The following is a 14671-nucleotide window of genomic DNA, read 5'->3' as shown; positions in this document are numbered from 1 at the left end:
TGTGACAGAGCGCGTTGAACATTTTCACTGAGAGGATGGGAGGTAGCCATTGACAACGGTGAAACCCTACATACAGCTTGCCATGGAAGGAGCCTTGCGTGCTTGAAGAAAAAGACAGTAGGAAAGCAGAGATTCAGAAGATAGAGCATCTCCAAAACCTCAGCCTGTTCTCCATTACTGCAAAACAAGTATTTATTTCATCTCCTTTTACTCATCACAATTAAACCTGAGAATTACTGATATCCTGACTAAGAGTTACAAGATAACCATAGCTTGCTTCAAGCCGACAATCTCCGTGGAATCAACCCTTACTCACGTAAGGTATTACTTGGACGACCCAGTGCACTTGCTGGTTAGTTGTGCGGAATTGTAAAAGTGTGATTGCAATTTCGTGCACCAACTTGGCAGGGTCGTTTCCAATTAGCTGCTAGCTTTCCCTCTCCCGGTCGACTTGTTCCGATATCATTTCGGATTGGGATGAGGTCATTATTGGCGAAGCTTCTCTGCATTACCTTTCGTTTGTACTTTAAGGCCAAGCGACGTTTTAACGCTTCTTCCCTGATCCGAGCTCTTTCTCAGACTTCTGGGAGTAGGTCGAGCTCTTCCCTTTGGATTTGGGAGTTGACCTCTTTATTGTAGAGGATCATTTTAGGGTATCCTTCTTCGATCTCTACTGGGATCATTGCTTCCACTCTGCGAGTCAATCGGAAGGGTGATTCCCCCGTGGTGAAGTGTGGAGTTGTCCAATATGCCCATAGGACTTGTGGGAGCTCTTCAGCCCAAACTCCCTTTTGATCTGAAGAACTTTGGTTCTTTTTGCAAAAAGTTTGCGTATTCGCCTTTGAGGAGAATGTGTGTTTTGCTTAGGATTTGGTTGCTGTTTCTGTTTCTTATTGTTGCCTGACTCCCTTTGTACAAAAGTTCTAGCTTTTGTTTTGACCTTTTGTTTGAGAGGTGTTCAGACTGTTTGGGTATAGATTGTCAGCTTCTCTTCTTTGTGTTCTTGCCATGTTGTTTCCTCCAAAGGGTGCCCTTGGACTTTCGTGTGAGTCCTGGGGTTTCTCTTTTACTGTTGTATCTGATATCTGATGTTTTGCTATTATTGTCCGAGTTGTTTCCTTATTTGTCCGAGTTGTTTGGTAATAACCCCATGGTTGACCTATGTCTTCTTGAAAGAATATTGCTGAGATGTCTACTAAGATCCCGGACGGCATGTCTGATTGACTGGATTCCATAGTTTTAATGCGTGTTACTGTGGTTGACCCTGAGTACTGTGTGCGACTTAGGAGGTTCCGTAGAATTTGTAGGGATAGGGATGAGGAGAAGAATTATGAGCTGGTGTCATTGGACTCTGAGGAGAGGGTTTGTTTTCCTTCCTTGTTGTGGTCTTGTAATGTAGCCTGGATGAGGCTTCTGTTATTGCCCCCTGGTTTGGTGTTGGCTAGTTTTGAAAATGCATCAGCTCAGGCATTCTGCTCCCGAGGTATGTGTCGGACTTCATATTCCCCGAAATGTCCGAGCTGTTTTCTGTTTTTGTCTAGGGTCCCCCGAATTATCCGAGCTGTTCTCTGGTTTTGTCCAGGGTCCCCCGAATTACCCGAGGTATTTTTTGGTGGGATCCTCAGTTTGGTTGCTCTCTTCTATTTGTGAGGTGACTACTTGTGAATCACTGGACATGGTAAGCTCCTACCTTCTTAGCTAGTCTTAAACCAGCCAGTAGTGCCTCGTATTCAGCTTGGTTATTTAGCTTGATTTGGCTTCCCTGATCACTTTCTATAATTACGCCTGCACCACTCCCGATTTTGTTTGAAGAGTCGTCCATGTAGAGTTTCCATTTTGTAGGATTTCCCGGGGTGTCAGTGTACTCTGTAATAAAGTCGGCCAGATACTGTGATTTGATGGCTGTCTGAGCTTTATGTCGAAGATCGATTTCGGATAACTTGACTGCCCACTGTAGAATTCTTTCTGCTAAGTCTGTTTTTTGTAGGATGCCTTCTATGGACTGGTTGGTTCAAACTCTGATAGTGTGAGCTTGAAAGTATGGGTGGAGTCATCGAGAGGTGAGTATGAGGGCTGGTGCACGAAATTGCAATCACACTTTTTGCAATCCGCACAACTAACCAGCAAGTGCACTGGGTCGTCCAAGTAATACCTTACGTGAGTAAAGGTCGATCCCACGGAGATTATTGGTTTGAAGCAAGCTATATTTATTTTATTATTCTTAGTCAGGATATAAATAAAAATTATCAGTTGAAATTATTAGAAAAATAAAAGAGCATGAAATAAATAATTGTTACTTTATTAACGGATAATATGTTGGAGTTTTGGAGATGCTTTGTCCTCTGAATTTCTGCAATGTAATATTCAACTCAATTGTTTGTAAAGTTCCATCCATGGCAAGCTGTATGTAGGGTGTCACCATTGTCAGTGGCTACCTCCCATCCTCTCAGTGAAAACGGTCCAGATGCTCTGTCACAGCACGGCTAATCAGCTGTTGGTTCTCGATCATGTTGGAATAGGATCCATTGATCCTTTTGCGTTTGTCATCACGCCCAGCAATCGCAAGTTTGAAGCTCGTCACAGCCATTCAATCCTTGAATCCTACTTGGAATACCACAGACAAGGTTTGGACTTTCCGGATCCTCAAGAGTGGCCGCCATCAGTTCTAGCTTATACCACGAAGATTCTGATTAAGGAAGCTAAGAGATACTCATTCAATCTGATGTAGAATGGAGGTGTTTGTTAGGTACACGTTCATAGATTGAGGAAGGTGATGAGTGTCACGGATCATCACCTCCTTCACAATTAAGTGCGAATGAACATCTTAGATAGGAACACACACACACGTTTGAATGAAATAGAAACAATTGCATTAATTCATTGAGATGCTGCAGAGCTCCTCACCCCCAACAATGGAGTTTAGAGACTCATGCCGTCAAAGTGTATAAAAATTCAGATCTGAAAATGTCATGAGATCCAAAATAAGTCTCTAAAAGTTGTTTAAATAGTAAACTAGTAACCTAGGTTTACATAATATGAGTAAACTAAGATAATTGGTGCAGAAATCCACTTCTGGGGCCCACTTGGTGTGTGCTGGGGCTGAGACTTAAGCCTCTCACGTGCTTGGGCTGTTTCTGGAGTTGAACGCCAGGTTGTAACGTGTTTTGGGCATTGAACTCCAACTTGTAACCTGTTTCTGGCGCTGGACGCCAGATTGCAGCATGGAACTGGCGTTGAACGCCAGTTTACGTCGTCTATCTTTGCGCAAAGTATGGACTATTATATATTGCTGGAAAGCCCTGGATGTCTACTTTCTAACACAATTGAGATCGCGTCAATTAAACCCCTGTAGCTCTAAAAAATCTATTCCTAGTGCAGGGAGGTCAGGATCCAACAGCATCAGCAGTCCTTTTTCAGCCTAACTCAGATTTTTGCTCAGCTCCCTCAATCTCAGTCAGAAAATACCTAAAATCACAGAAAAACACACAAACTCATAGTAAAGTCCAGAAATATGATTTTTGCCTAAAAACTAATAAAATTATATTAAAAACTAATTAAAACATGCTAAAATCTACATGAAAATACCCCCAAAAAGCGTATAAAATATCCGTTCATCACAAAACCAAACTTAAACTGTTGCTTGTCCCCAAGCAACTAGATGAATAAAAGAGGATAAAAAGAAATCAAGAAGCAATAATATCTCAGAGTTTTAAGTGAAGCTCAGATTCTAAGTAGATGAGCGGGGCTAGTAGCTTTTTACTTCCAAACAGTTTTGGCATCTCACTTTATCCTTTGAAATTCAAAATGATTGGCATCCATAGGAACTCAGAATTCAGATAGTATTATTGATTTTCCTAGTTAAGTATGTTGATTCTTGAACACAGCTACTTTTATGAGTCTTGGCCGTGGCCCTAAGCACTTTGTTTTCCAGTATTACCACCGGATACACAAATGCCACAGACACATGACTGGGTGAACCCTTTTCAGATTGTGACTCAGCTTTGCTAGAGTCCCCAGCTAGAGGTGTCCAGAGCTCTTAAGCACACTCTTTTTGCTTTGGATCACGACTTTAACCACTCAGTCTCAAGCTTTTCACTTGGGCCTTCATGACACAAGCACGTGGTTAGGGACAGCTTGATTTAGTCGCTTAGGCCTGGATTTTATTTCCTTGGGCCCTCCTATCCATTGATGCTCAAAGCCTTGGATCCTTTTTAACCTTGCCTTTTGGTTTTAAGGGCTATTGGCTTTTTCTTTTTCTTTTTCTTTTTTTGCCACTTTTTTTTTTCGCAAGCTTATTTTTCACTGTTTTTTCTTGCTTCAAGAATCAATTTCATGATTTTTCAGATCATCAATAACATTTCTCTTGTTCATCATTCTTTCAGGAGCCAACAATTTTAACATTCATAAAATTCAATATCAAAAATATGCACTATTCAGGCATTCATTCAGAAGACAAAAAGTATTGCCACCACATATAAATAATTAGAATTTTCCTTATTAAGAACTCGAAAAAAATATTGCCTCTTTATTCTAAAAATCTACTACTTTATTCATGTTTGATGATGATGAGAAAAATAAATTATAGCTTAATTGGAGATAAAATCAAAATAGTGATACTAATTGCTACTACTAATATATAACTTCTAAGGTAAATTCATAATAAGAACAGTTATCACAGAGTTAAGGCAAAGATTAAGACTCAACAACCTTTATTTTGGGAAGTGGGTGTTCCTCTAGTCTGTGGGATGCTTGATCCTTCAAGAGATAATTTCTGACGCTTCAGTTCCTTCAAGTCACATCCTTGCTCTTCCTGTTCCCTTAGGTGCCATGATCTTGATGAGTTTTAGCTCAGTGATCATGGCAAATCACACCAAACTTAGAGGTTTGCTTGTCCTCAAGCAAAAGAAAGGATAGGAGAGGAAAAGAGGGAGAGGCAATTTCGAAATTCAAAAGATATGATGTAGACAACAAACATTTAATTACATTAAATATACATTTAAATACATTAAATATACATTTAAATGAAATATGCATTAAATATTCTAAACTAAATATTAAATATAATAATATATAAATAAGATTATTTAGTAAGATAAATATAGTAAGAAATATAAAAATAAATATGGAAATAATATATATTAAGATATAAGGGTATATAGAATAATATAAATAGAACTAAAAAAAAAAAGAGGGTTTTTATTAAATTAAGAACGCCCTGTGATCTTCAACCAATTCTGTGCTTCAATATAATTACCGGGGGTAAGGGCTATAGCTTGTTTCCAATATTCAGCGGCTTGATCAAACCAAGCCTCAGCAATTTCGGAATCTCCCTGTCGAATGGCCTGTTCTCCGCGGTCGGAATAGGTGAGTAAATTCCTTCCCTTAGAACCGTACTTGAGAGTTTCCTGCCTCATACGGCTCAGCAGTCAATTGTTCCATTTTTCTGGAATTAACCAAAAGAAAATGGAATGGGTTAACTACATGAGTTTCAAACTTGAATTTTGATTAAAATTAAAAAAAAAAGGGTTTCATCTCTTTTTCTTTTTATTTTTATAGTTTTATCTTTTCTCCTACCTTCCGAAGAATAACACATCTACATTAACATTCTCTAATTTTCTGAAAGGTAACTATCTCAATTTCATATATCATATACTTTCTAATATGACATTTCTATGGTCTATAGAATCTTTGAGAAAGACTTCTTTTTATTTTTCATAAGAAAGAAAAGACTTACTATCTGTGGGATCTGATACTACACCGCTGCTCAAAACCTTAGGGTAGGGGATCAACTTTATTACATTCACATTTTTTTCCATCAAGAGAGTTTTATAAAACTCTTGGACTCACGAATTTGGAGTATCCTACTTTCACGCAATTCACAGGGTTCAACAAGCAATCGATATTTCACGATCAAGGATGTAGTACTCTTTGTAGTAGCGGTCCTTATATATCGTATTAACAATCGAAAGATGGTCGAAAGAAAAGATCTCTATTTGACAGGGCTTCTTCCTATACCTATGAATTCCATTGGACTCAGAAATGATACATTGGAAGACTCAAAAGATTCTGCCAATATCAATAGGTTTATTGTTCCGCTCCTGTATCTTCCAAAAAGAAAAAAGATCTCTGAGAGCTCTTTCCTGGATCCGAAAGAGAGTACTCGGGTTCTCCCAATAACTAAAAAGTGGATCATGCCTGAATCTAACTGGGGTTCGCGGTGGTGGAGGAACTGGATCGGAAAAAAGAGAGATTCTAGTTGTAAGATATCTAATGAAACCGTCGCTGGAATTGAGATCTCATTCAAAGAGAAAGATATCAAATATCTGGAGTTTCTTTTTGTATATTATATGGATGATCCGATCCGCAAGGACCATGATTAGGAATTTTTTGATCGTCTTTCTCCGAGGAAGAGGCGAAACATAATCAACTTGAATTCGGGACAGCTATTCGAAATCTTAGTGAAAGACTGGATTTATTATCTCATGTTTGCTTTTCGTGAAAAAATACCAATTGAAGTGGAGGTTTTCTTCAAACAACAAGGGGCTGGGTCAACTGCTCAATCAAATGATATTGAGCATGTTTCCCATCTCTTCTTGAGAAACAAGCGGGCTATTTCTTTGCAAAATTGTGCTCAATTTCATATTCTTGCTCGTGAGGGTAATGAAATCATCCGTGAGGCGAGCAAATGGAGTCCTGAATTAGCTGCTGCTTGTGAAGTATGGAAGGGGATCAAATTTGAATTCCCAGCAATGGATACTTTGTAATCCGGTGGTTACTGTTCGTTCTAGATAATTGCAATTAAACTCGGCTCAATCTTCAAAAAAGGATTGAGCCGAAGACAAAGATACTTAATTTATTGCATAAACATAATATATCTTATTTTTCTTTTTTATTATATCCATAAAGTTCTATATTCTAATCGATTAGATATATCTTATCTATTAGATATATATTAGAGTCTAGAAATGTAGAGTATATAAATAAATGGATATGGAATAGTTAAATTGGAGTATTTCAATAAAGAGAAATAGAAAAAATTGAATTAATAATTTAATAATTTTTCTAAAAAATTAGAAAGAATAGTGACAAATATCAACTAGAATATATTTATTTATATAATAATAATAAAAACAAATTACTAAAAATATAATCAAATTCGATTTATATTAATATTTCATTTTTTTTTTTCGAATTTGAATTCATTTGTTTTTCGCGATTCTATGTTTTCAACACTAATATTGACAACAGTATTGAAAACAAATATAATCCGATCGTGATCTGTTCAATTGCGCCTTTATAATGCAATCGCATTCTCTGGTCCAATTGCTGTTTTTGTTTCCGTATTCCTGATTTATCCACTGGGTCAGTCTGGTTGGTTCTTTGCACCCAGTTTTGGTGTAGCAGCTATATTTCGATTCATCCTATTTTTCCAAGGGTTTCATAATTGGACATAGTTATAGCTTTAACAGGTCGTGACCAAGAAACTACCGGTTTCGCTTGGTGGGCCGGAAATGCCCGACTTATCAATTTATCCGGTAAACTACTGGGAGCTCATGTAGCCCATGCCGGATTAATAGTATTCTGGGCCGGAGCAATGAACCTATTTGAAGTGGCTCATTTCGTACCCGAGAAGCCCATGTATGAGCAAGGCTTAATTTTACTTCCCCATCTAGCAACTCTAGGTTGGGGGGTAGGTCCTGGGGGGGAGGTTATAGACACCTTTCCATACTTTGTGTCCGGAGTACTTCACTTAATTTCCTCTGCAGTATTGGGCTTTGGTGGTATTTATCATGCACTCAATCGTATGGATATGTAAAATACAGGATTTCCAATCCTCGGTTCGTTTGATTGATGCTCGAGCCGGATGATGCAAAATTACCATGTCCGGTTCTTTCGGAGGATGGATCAATAAGAATTCACCTATCCCAATAACAAAAAAAACCTGACTTGAATGATCCTGTATTAAGAGCGAAATATGTGATTGAATAAATCCTCCTCCATCTGTTGCGGGTCGAGGACTCCTTCCCCTTCTTCAAACTCCGATTCATATTTTTCATAGAGAAATCTAGAATAGTTATAGAACAGATATCGAAATGAAATAGATAGAATAAAAGAATATTTTAATAATAATAAATTTATTTTGAAAATATGGAATAGTTTTTTTTTTCTATTTAATCTTATTATTTTTCAAATTTATATTATTCTGTTTCATATCTATTTATATATATGATATATGAAACAGAATAATGTGAAATCTAATATGATTTATATTTATATATTAATATTGAATTCTTATAAATAAATAAAACGATTTTATTATATCCTATTATTTTTTATTTAGAATAGTTCGAATTGTATAATCATCAATTACTGACATTGGTAATCGGCCTAAAGCAATTTGATTATAATTCAATTCATGACGATCATAAACTGAAAGTTCATATTCTTCAGTCATTGATAAACAATTTGTTGGACAATACTCAACACAATTACCACAAAATATACAAATTCCGAAATCAATACTGTAATTAAGCAAACGTTTCTTTCGAATATCTGTTTCCAGTTTCCAATCAACAACGGGTAAATCTATAGGACATACACGAACACATACTTCACAAGCAATGCATTTATCAAATTCAAAATGGATTCGACCGCGAAAACGTTCTGATGTAATTAATTTTTCATAAGGATATTGAATAGTTACGGGTAAACGATTTGCGTGGGATAAGGTAATCATGAAACTTTGACCAATGTATCTTGCAGCTCGGATTGTTTGTTGACCATAATTCATGAACCCAGTTACCATAAGGAACATATCGTGAATATCTATGAAATAGTTTTTTTGTTTCTTTCTCTTGTTTGCGACAAGTTACAAATCTAGAGGATCCATATTTTACAGTGAAAATAGTTGAGACGAAGTTGTTAATAATAGATTGCCGAGAGAAATAGGTAAAAGAAATTTCCACCCAAGATTTAATAATTGGTCCATTCTTAGCCTAGGCAAAGTCCATCTTGCTGTGATAGAAAGGAACAAAAACAAATAAGTTTTAGCTAATGTGATAAAGATATCAATTGTAGTTCCAAAAACTCCATATGCTTTAGTTATTTCAAAAGACTCAGAAATGAATAGGTACGGAATAGAGATATTTGAACCGCCCAAGTAAAGAACTGTTACAAATAATGAAGAAATTAATAGGTTTAAATAGGAAGCAACTTTCCCTTGTGACCGCGGAAACAGCGAATATCATGAAAGCCCTCACCTATTTCAAACTTGCCTTACTGTCTTAACTTCTCTTTTTTGTTTTGCAAAAAGCTTAGAGTGGAACAAATCTGCTCTTATCTTTATTTGAGGCTTGATTCGCGGATTTCCCTTCCAACGGGGTTAGCAAACAGTCCAACAGCTACCCTGAGAGGGCACTCACTTTATCAATCAATGATCACAAAAACAGGCTTCCCAAAGATCTATATCCCTATCCCTATATAAATATAACAATTCCCTCTAAAGGCTAATGGTACTGCCTGGAGAGAAAGCATACTCTATATTGGAAGAAAGAAAGTCTTACCTCGGGATGGCGAAGGCCTTGACTTTAGGATAAGACTGACTGTTATTAGCTCGTTACGCTCTTTAGCTTTAGCCCGTTTAGATCGTTATACATGCTATTAATAAATAGAATAAGCAGGCGCTTAGCCCATTATCTGTAGTAGTTCCATTGATTTACTACTATATATAGGGTTGCCCTTTCTTCTACAAGGAGGTTGACTCTACAGAAGGAGGGTGCCTTAGGAAGAAATGGAAAAGCCCGAAATGGCACCAGAACTTATATCCTAAGTCTTAAAGTTGAAAGTAAAGGTCGCCTCAGAAAGAGAATTGCATAGTTCCAGTGGCTGTCTTTCCTGAGGGCCTCTCATCAACTAGCTATCGAATCGAAGAGGAAGGAAGAATGTCAACTATATCGACAAGTCAGAGCTCATTCACGAAGAAGAGAGACTGGGCTCAGACTTACTGGCACAAGGGTCAACCCCTATTAAGTTAAGGGGGAAAAGGTCAAGGCTTAGGCTGCTGAGTTACTTCTCCTCCGTCTAGTATTCTTGGCGATAGAATCCTTAAAGGAAGGGCGTTTAGCTGTACGCAGGTTTGGAAATCAACTATCACCGACTTTCAGTTCGATCCCATTCTCCATCTTAATAATAGAATATAAGGCTTCCCTACAATTCAAGAGCGGACACTTCCTCATTCCAGGTCTCAAATCAGTAGCCAAGAGTCCATAGACCGCATCTGCGAAATCTCTTCATTTATGATAATTCAGGTGCCCCTTCTCGTCTCGAGTTGAGGTTGCTAATGTCCCCACCTTCACCCGCTTTTAGAAGTGTATTCTAACCCCTGTAGATTTCTCGGCACAGGTTTGTTGGATAGATTAAACCTCTGCTCTTTTGGTCCTTCCTCTGCATTTCTGCTGGGAAGAAACTAGAGTAGTTGTCAGAGGTGGTCGATCTCTTCCAAGAGTTTGCGCTTGGTCTCCTTGGGGTGAAGGCACCTTTGCCCGGAGGCTTGATAGGTAAGGGGTCAACTAGGGAATGAGTACCCGCTTTGTCCTTCAACAAGGAGAGGTTTAGCTCGGAACTAACCTATGGTGGGCCTCTAATCCTAGGCCGGCTCAACCGCTCAAGAGAGGAGGCTGCCTTTGCTATCACTGCTAGGACAAGAAGTCCAACTATGAGCTAGAAGCCGAAAAGCAAGAACCTAAACATTTGATTGTCAAAAAGTAATGCGTCCAAAGGCTCTATATAATTGACCACATATGTACTCAAACGCAATCTCATCAGAAATAGCTTATAGTAAAGAGTAGATCGTAGAGTGCCGATACGAGTTCGATAGACTCATTTGGGGAGATTGACCTTAGCTCAACAACCGGGTATTAGGCTCTATGTAATTGACCTCCATCCCAAAAACTTATAAGAGGGAGGATTAGACTTTGTATGAACCTTCTCCTTTACTTACGCATTTGATTCAAGTTAGTTGGCCTTTGACTTTGAGAGCCCTTGGTAAAAGGTATCCGTCTACGTGTGTGTGATGGAAAAAGATGAAGAAAGGCCCATTTTATGCATTAAATCGCGAGTTTAGATGCCCGGAGATACTACTTGGGATATTTCCTCGCTGAAAGGGGTCCGCTTGATCTTTCTAGGTCTTGACAAGCAGATAAAGGAATGAAAGTCTCAATCCCAGTTCCATATTAAGAAAGTAGACGGAAAGAACTCCCCGACCTTGTTAGGACCCCTTCGGATTGGTCCTCTTCTAGTCGAGTGAGGTGCATACCTTCCCTCTGAAGCTCAGATGGGGGGACATCCTTTCTAAGACGCCTTTCCCAGACAAGGATTAGCTTCTTATCTTCTTGCCCTTGCCTCTTCTTCTTGGTCTCGCTTCTTCTCCAAGCCAACCATCTGATCAAGCCGGAGTGAAACCTGCCTTTGGAGTTGGGGTTGAACCTGTTTAGCCAGCCGAAGAGCTATAAGAAGCTTTTGGACGGAGTGGGACCTGCTTCTTAGGGCAGCAAGTGCTTACGCCCCTTTAGATTAGAGATAGGGGGCCAAAGGACACAGACCGACAAGCTAGATCATCGGGGGAGGTAAGAACCACTTTCTACTCTTGTTACCGGGGAAAGCTCCAACTTGAGGCTTTAGGCAATGATAATTGTCGTGGGCCCTTCACTTTCATTACATCGATGTGGATTGCCTCGCGAAATAGCGATAGAGCTTGGACCACTTACCTTTTTGTAATTCGTGGTCTAATTAGACAACATCTTGCTTCGAACATAGGGGTTGCTGCAAGTGTGAGACATAAATGAGCCTTCTATTCTAAAAGGGATTCATTGAATCCCGAGAAAAGTGGCCTTTGAGCCTAAATAAAGAACGGAATGTAAGTCTAAAAAGCGGGGGATCTCAGGCTCCATATCTTCTCTTCCAATGTCCGCTACTATATAAATAAATCAAAAAAGCCCTCCCTGAAATGGAACTCTCATGCTAGTTCTTGCTCCCGTTCCCAATCGTGTACTACCACCATTAAGTAATGTCCAGCCCCCCCCTGACTTTTGGGATTCTCATACAACTTTAGAAAAACATCTTGGTTTTCTTCAATTATGTTGAGTATCTCAGCTATTTTGAGACGTTTCCGCGGAGAAGCCTGGAATAGGTGAAGATCCTCGAAAATGGTGGTCAGAAAGTCCTTCCTGACGGCTATATGTTGGCAACCACGAAGAACAAGAGGAATTCTTTTGGCTAAAAATTGACTACTAGGAGCGTGTGGCCCGATAAATTGGCCACCCGCCTCTTCTTGAACTGGCTGGGTTACCTCTGGTTCCCCTTGCCCATAAAATAGGTTAATTTGATCACTAAGTCCCTCGAAAAAGGAGGAAGTAGGAGTAATATATATATAAAAATGAAAATTCGTTCGTCTACAAAGCAAACCAAGAAGCGAATGAGTAGCCCAATTCAAATTCCCTGTTAAGGAATAATAGCTTGCCCTTACTGAGTTGCTAGTAGTATTAAGATATATTTGATATTTTTGAAAAAGGGATTTTAGAAATTAGGATTAAAATTTTTGGAATTGAAGGATGATATTTTGAAATATGTTTATGCAAGAAATCATGAATTGAAACATAAAAATTAGAAAATTTGTAAAGAAAAACGAATTTTACCTCCTCCCCACCATTCTGGCATTAAACGCCCAAACGCTGCATGTTTTGGGCGTTTAACGCCCAATTGCTGCTTCTCCTGGGCGTTCAACACCCAGCTGTTGCTTCTTTCTGGCGTTGAACGCCAGGAAGTCCTTTGTCACTAGGCGTTTTTCTGAACGCCCAGGACGCTGTCAATCTGGCGTTAAACGCCCAGAAGGTTCTTCTTTCTGGCGTTTAACGCCCAGAAGATGCTCCTTTCTGGCGTTTAACGCCCAGATGGCTACCCTTACTGGCGTTGAACGCCCAGTGGGTGCTTCTTTTGGGCGTTCAACACCCAAAATGTTTCTTACTGGCTTTTTCACGCCAGTGAGCTTCCAAATTCCCTTGTAACTTTGTGAATTCAAGCAATTGCTATTTTACCTTTAAGATAATTTGACATATACCTGTAAAAATCAATTAATTAACAAATAAACTTTGTAAATGGCTGGGTTGCCTCACAGCAAGCGCTTCTTTATTGTCATTAGCCGGACTATTACTGAGCCTTAATCAAGCCTTAGTTTTGAGCATTCTTGCTCAAAATTGCCTTCAAGATAATGTTTGACTCTCTGTCCATTAACAATGAACTTTTTATTAGAATCATTATCCTGAAGCTCTACGTATCCATATGGTGATACGCTTGTGATCAAGTTGAAGAGATATGGTTCATCCCAAAGATAGTACTTTGCATCCGTGATCAACTTCTTTGATTGCTGCCTACTGTACTCTTTGGGTATGAACTTTACTGCCTTGTAGTTTGCAATGTCTGCAAACCATGGCACTTCCTGGATGGCAAAGAGTTGCTCATCCGGAAAGGTTTCAGAGATTTCAGTAAGAGGGAGGGACGCCCCTTCTACTGGTTCTATTCGGGACAAGTGATCTGCTACCTGATTCTCTGTCCCTTTTCTGTCTCTTATTTCTCTATCAAACTCTTGCAGAAGTAACACCCATCTTATGAGTCTGGGTTTTGAATCCTGCTTTGTGAGTAGATATTTAAGAGCAGCATGGTCAGTGTACACAATCACTTTCAATCCTACTAAATAGGATCTAAACTTATCAATAGCGTAAACCACTGCAAGCAGCTCTTTTTCTGTGGTTGTGTAATTCTTCTGTGCGTCATTTAAAATATGACTGGCATAGTAAATAACGTGCAGAAGCTTGTCATGTCTCTGTCCCAACACTGCACCAATGGCATGGTCACTGGCATCACACATTAATTCAAATGGTAATGTCCAGTCTGGTGCAGAGAGGATTGGTGTTGTGATCAGCTTAGCTTTCAGAGTCTCAAACACCCACAAACACTCCTTATCAAAGATAAATGGCATGTCAGCAGCTAGCGGATTACTTAAAGGTTTGGCGATTTTTGAAAAATCCTTTATAAACCTCCTATAGAATCCTGCATGCCATAGAAAGCTTCTGATTGCCTTAACATTGGCTGGTGGTGGTAATTTTTCAATTACCTCTACCTTAGCTTGATCCACCTCTATTCCTCTGTTCGAGATTTTGTGCCCAAGGACAATTCCTTCAGTCACCATAAAGTGATATTTCTCCCAGTTTAAAACTAGGTTGGTCTCTTGGAATCTCTTTAGAACAAGTGCTAGATGGTCAAGACAGGAGATGAATGAGTCTCCAAATACTGAAAAGTCATCCATGAAGACTTCCAGAAAATTTTCCACCATATCAGAGAAAATTGAGAGCATGCACCTTTGAAAGGTTGCAGGTGCATTGCACAAGCCAAATGGCATCCTTTTGTATGCAAATACTCCAGATGGGCATGTGAATGCCGTTTTCTCTTGATCCTGGAAATCTACTGCAATTTGATTATAACCTGAATATCCATCCAGGAAGCAGTAGTATTCATGACCTGCTAGTCTTTCTAGCATCTGGTCTATGAATGGTAAAGGAAAATGATCCTTTCTGGTGGCTGTATTGAGCCTTCTATAATCAATACACATACGCCACCC

The 14671-nt window shown here is 39.0% G+C and overlaps 1 protein-coding gene and 1 pseudogene across 1 annotated transcript; one reads left to right on the top strand and one right to left on the bottom strand.

The window, feature by feature from the left end:
- The first annotated feature begins 1242 nt into the window (after positions 1-1242).
- LOC107479352 (protein Ycf2-like) lies at positions 1243-6764 on the top strand (annotated as a pseudogene).
- A 1507-nt stretch (positions 6765-8271) lies between these two features.
- Positions 8272-9209, bottom strand: LOC127745807 (NAD(P)H-quinone oxidoreductase subunit I, chloroplastic). The gene has a single exon (XM_052259673.1). The coding sequence runs from the start codon at positions 8813-8815 to the stop codon at positions 8327-8329; it is 489 nt and encodes a 162-aa protein (XP_052115633.1). The 5' UTR covers positions 8816-9209; the 3' UTR covers positions 8272-8326.
- Between the last annotated feature and the right edge of the window lie 5462 nt (positions 9210-14671).

Source organism: Arachis duranensis, chromosome 3 (genome assembly GCF_000817695.3).
Source record: "Arachis duranensis cultivar V14167 chromosome 3, aradu.V14167.gnm2.J7QH, whole genome shotgun sequence".
NCBI classification, from domain to species: domain Eukaryota; kingdom Viridiplantae; phylum Streptophyta; class Magnoliopsida; order Fabales; family Fabaceae; genus Arachis; species Arachis duranensis.
The sequence above is the reverse complement of the archived record's forward strand: the minus strand, read 5'-3'. Positions and strand labels throughout refer to the sequence as shown.